This window comes from Cryptotermes secundus, unplaced genomic scaffold (genome assembly GCF_002891405.2).
Source record: "Cryptotermes secundus unplaced genomic scaffold, Csec_1.0 scaffold262, whole genome shotgun sequence".
Lineage (NCBI taxonomy): Eukaryota > Metazoa > Arthropoda > Insecta > Blattodea > Kalotermitidae > Cryptotermes > Cryptotermes secundus.
In genome coordinates, this window is record NW_019739214.1 from 38,571 (window position 1) to 41,736 (window position 3,166).

Consider the following 3,166-nt stretch of genomic DNA (forward strand, 5'->3'; position numbering starts at 1 on the left):
TGTTATTGACTAGACAGGGGGTTTACATTGGTTATTAGATTTACTGAACTATTATTACTCGTTAACTAGAAATAATTATACTAGCCTCATTAATTGATATACTCTACAAATAAATATGGTACGCACTAAATCTTCTCAGTTAATTATAATTCTTGCTGGTCGTTACCAGATTAAATAAAAGGCAAAGTCACTATGCGACCGGTGGTCATTCGGTCAGTCCGTTTTGGTGTCAGTTCACCTCTGGCTTTCATGAGCAGATCGTAGTTACTGTTAGAGAGTTAGGATTTTGTCAATAATGAGCGCCCTTTCTGAAGAAAAAGAGGTCTGTCATTTGGCGTAGTCATTTCCGTCTATTTTCAATATGTTCTTAATGTTTACAATTCTTCATGTACATGACATGGTAAAATAACATACATATACATATACCATACATACAAGGCTTCTGTCAGCCTAGGCTGAGATCAGCACGTCTTGCCCCATCTTAAAAGTACCTCGCGTTGCAAAGCAGCCCAGTCACTTGAACGGTATACGCTTGACCATCGCCAAGTTCAGGCCTCTGTCGCTTCGATGAAAGTGGTAATTTCGAAAAGAGAAACTCCAATGAGCTTTCAGATTTGTGTCTGAAATCGAATCTATGTGTAGATTTTGGCTATTTATGAGCCTATAGCGCTGCCTCCGAATGCCGTTTGAATTAAACGCTATGAATTTGAGAGTCAGAGTCAAAATAAAAGTTACATTGCGACTGACGGTCGGCCAGTCTGTCTGTCTTGGTGTCGAGCCCCAGATGTTTATTCTTATCTCCATGATTTATTCTGACCGTCTTACAGTGCACACATTTATTCACCTCACTCTTCTCTCTCGCACTACATGTTTCAGCACCAAAGTGCCATCTTCAGGTGCTTTTCTATGTACGTCGAACCACTGCATTGCATGCCCTGTTGTCCTTTTACTAAAATGACTAAAATATATATTTGTCATATATAATGATAAATTTTAAATATTAAAACTGTTCAGGATTTGTCATTCTTATGTCGTACCTCAATACGCGAGTCACACCTACCTTCTTCTATCGGAGTATTCTTCCTACTTTCGTGTGTGTATTGTGCTTTGTGTTGTGTTGTTTGTGTTCTTGTGACTGCGTGTGTTATATTCTTTAGTCTTATATGAAAGTGATTGAGGGTAGCTCTTTCTAAAGGACCCAACAGAGTAGGTGTCTTCCCTCAAGTGAAGACGGAAACAGATCCAATTTCCGAAACGTTGTGTTTTTAGTTATTTCTAATCCGGACGATGGACAAAGTCCGAAAACCCAGTATCTCTGTATGAAAGTTACTGTCCTGTCCATCTGGGACGCCCTCTCTGACGAGAGGTCGAGTCTGTCATTTGTCAGTCATAGTCTGTATCACTAAGTCCATTGTCAGTATTTACATATATTTACAAATTTAATCTTAATTCTTATTCTATGTGCAATATATATACAGGGCCTGTGTCAGTCCAGGCTCAGTACAGCAGATTATGCTCTATTTCTAGTAGTATTCGCTACGACGGCAATCTCGTCACTTGAACGGTAGTATGCCTGACCGCCGGCAAGTTTAAGCCTCTTATACTTTTTATGTCGGGCTTCGCATTGTCCAATATTGCGAACATTCTCATTGTCATGATTTTGTATGACTTCTGCTTGTGGCCTGCATAATTTTGTTATACGTATATAATCGTATACGTAAGGGATTTTGAACGCCATGTAGAAATCGCGGACCGGTGTGCGTCTTGGAAAGTTGTTAATGGTGTGGAGAACATTGTTTTGCAGGCGCTGCAATTTCATTAGATGGGTGTCTGCCGCATACTCCCAGGCGGGACTAGCATAAGTCATTACGGATCTGACAGAGCTTTGTGGAGGGTCAGTTTAATGTTAGCGCTTAATCGCTCACTTTTGAATAGGGAATGTTCTCTAATGAATGTTCTGAAGGTCTTGGCTTTGATCATTTCTATGTGCAATCACCATGTAACTCTCTTATTGAAGATTACACCTAGATATTTCGCACTATTTACAAATGGTATATTTCTTCCATTTAAAGTAAGACAAGACGCAGGCGGTTGACGACTACGAGAGAAGTAGACCCCATCCCCGTGTCTTATCTTCGTTAATTTTAATATTCCAGCGCCCACATCAGGGCTCCATTGAGCTGAGACCGCGCTGGAGTTTTCTAACAATAAAACCCTTCTTGCGGTCTGTCGCACACAGACAGGTGTCGTCACATGATTTGAACAATATGCGACAGACCGCAAAAAGTGTGCTATTCTCAGAAAACTGTAACGAGGTCTCGGTGCTACTGTGATGAAGATAAGACTCAGGCCGTCTACTTTTCTCACAGACATAGACAATCTGAGGCTCATCTTAACAGTCATGCAAAATATCTCGGTGTTAAGAGGATTAGTGAATCGTGAATTTGTCAACACGGGAAAGGAAGTTGCTGTTGACTGATTTTGTCAGTTCCGTCATTTGTTGGACAGTGGGAGAAAAGCTACGAATTTCAATATTCCAACTATACGAATTATTTATATTAACGGTGAGATGATATATATTTAAATATATATATCATTACAGTTATCTTGTAAATGTTGCAGTAACTTGAGAATATTAACAGATATTTCTTTCTGTTCACAGGGAAAAGGCAACAGAGTTAGGAAATATACTATTGGAACTGAAATTATCGTTTGTTGATGCTGTGTTGAGTTACAAGGAGTCTTTTTTTTCGTTACATGCAAAAGTTCAGAATTAGCAACAATTTTGATGAGAGTTAAAGAAATAATCATTTTGTTTCACAAGTTACTGAGTTTCCAAGAATTTGAATTGTTAATTCATATTAGTACTGATTTTTAATTTCTGTAGTTACATTAGAAAAACTAATTAGAAAATTAATCTGTTCTATAGATCATAAATTATAAATAATGTACAGATCTTAATTTATAAATAAATTTTCTGTTATTTATAATCAGTCAATTGAAAAAGGCCAGAATTGATCGGCGTCAGTGCCCTTTGAGCTAGGCTTCGTATAATATCCGTAGAGAGGGGAACTGACTGACAGTAGTCGAGAAGGTAAAGTTGAAATTATTCTGGTGTTAATTTGATTATTATTTGATACTGTTAGTATAATAGTAATAATAATAA

General features: G+C 37.9%; 1 protein-coding gene across 1 annotated transcript in view; it reads left to right on the forward strand.

The window, feature by feature from the left end:
- LOC111871672 overlaps positions 1-2,866 on the forward strand; it is a 22,892-nt gene extending 20,026 nt beyond the window's left edge. The window contains exon 6 of the mRNA XM_033754357.1: positions 2,663-2,866. Within this exon, the coding sequence (XP_033610248.1) occupies positions 2,663-2,682 (20 nt within the window). The 3' untranslated portion in view covers positions 2,683-2,866. The remainder of the gene's footprint in view (positions 1-2,662) is intronic.
- The last annotated feature ends 300 nt before the right edge of the window (positions 2,867-3,166 follow it).